At 39.6% G+C, this 1,309-nt stretch overlaps 1 protein-coding gene across 2 annotated transcripts in view; it reads left to right on the forward strand.

Annotated features, from left to right (window-relative positions):
• The window catches only part of CSMD3 (CUB and Sushi multiple domains 3), an 803,119-nt gene that overhangs the window by 469,350 nt on the left and 332,460 nt on the right, over positions 1 to 1,309 (forward strand). For both annotated transcript variants that reach the window (XM_009321682.1, XM_009321683.1), the window contains one exon: positions 630 to 817. In XM_009321682.1, the coding sequence (XP_009319957.1) occupies positions 630 to 817 (188 nt within the window). The remainder of the gene's footprint in view (positions 1 to 629; positions 818 to 1,309) is intronic.

A 1,309-nucleotide genomic window follows, 5' to 3' on the forward strand; every position in this document is an offset into this window, starting at 1 on the left:
TTGCTCACCACCTGCCGACTGATGCCCAGCCAGTTCCTGAGCAGCGGTCACTACCCCCTGGCTAACTCTCCCCCAGTTTGTACACTGAGCATGACGTCATATGGTATACAATACCGCTTTGGCCAGTTTGGGTCAGCTGTCCTGGCTGTGCCTCCTCCCAAATTCTCGCTGGCAGGGCATGAGAAGATGAAAAGTCCTTGACTAGTGTAAGCACTACTTAGCAACAACTAAAACATCAGTGTGTTATCAACATTATTCTCAACCTAAATCCAAACCACAGCACTATACCAGCTACTAGGAAGAAAATTAACTCTATCCCAACCGAAACGAGGACACTAGCAAACTACGTGTTTCTGACTTCTGTTTACTGCAATACAAACCAGCTCAAGGAGTTTAAACTTATTTCTCATCTTACTAAGGCACTAACGTGAAATTTGATTTTGTATTAATTATATAGGATAATTATTACTATTATATTGATATTGTAAAATAGATATGTGGAGAAATAATTAAAAAATATGATTAGGAAAGGAGCATATTTTTAAAATGTGGCTTCCTTTGTATGGGTTTATTGAATTTGTTTTAACTGCTTCTTATATTTGTGCCTCTGTGTGTTTCCTCAATTCCAGATTTCAGACAGAACTCAATTATGATGTTCTGGAAGTTCATGATGGACCAAATTTATTATCTCCACTTCTGGGATCTTACAATGGTACACAGGTCCCACAATTCCTGTTTAGCAGTAGCAATTTCATTTATCTTCTCTTTACAACTGACAACAGTCGTTCTAACAATGGATTCAAGATTCACTATGAAAGTAAGTCATTCTGAATTCTATTATTTGATTTCCCCATCAATGATTATCCTAGTCATAAATAAATAAAGGTGCACAGGTGTCGTCTTTGGTAAATTCCTGTTATTTCTCAAACTGAGAAAGATTTAGTGATGTTACACTACAAAAGGGATGAGCAGTAATTTCACTTACAATTTAATGTTATTGCTGTACTGCACAATGCTCTAAGAATCAGCAGATGGAAATGGGAAGCAAATGCCTTTCTTCTGGATGTTGTTTTTATGTCTTGTTATTCTTATTTTTTATACAATGCATTTTTGTGTGTGTAAAACACAATGCTACAGGTTGGGGAACAGTGGCTGGAAAGCTGCCTGTCGGAAAAGGACCTGGGGGTGCTGGTCGACTGCCAGCTGAATATGAGCCGGCAGTGTGCCCAGGTGGCCAAGGTGGTCAATGGCATCCTGGCCTGTATCAGAAATAGTGTGGCCAGCAGGAGTAGGGAAGTGATCGTGCCCC

This window comes from Pygoscelis adeliae, unplaced genomic scaffold, assembly GCF_000699105.1.
Source record: "Pygoscelis adeliae isolate BGI_AS28 unplaced genomic scaffold, ASM69910v1 Scaffold111, whole genome shotgun sequence".
Taxonomy (NCBI): Eukaryota; Metazoa; Chordata; class Aves; order Sphenisciformes; family Spheniscidae; genus Pygoscelis; species Pygoscelis adeliae.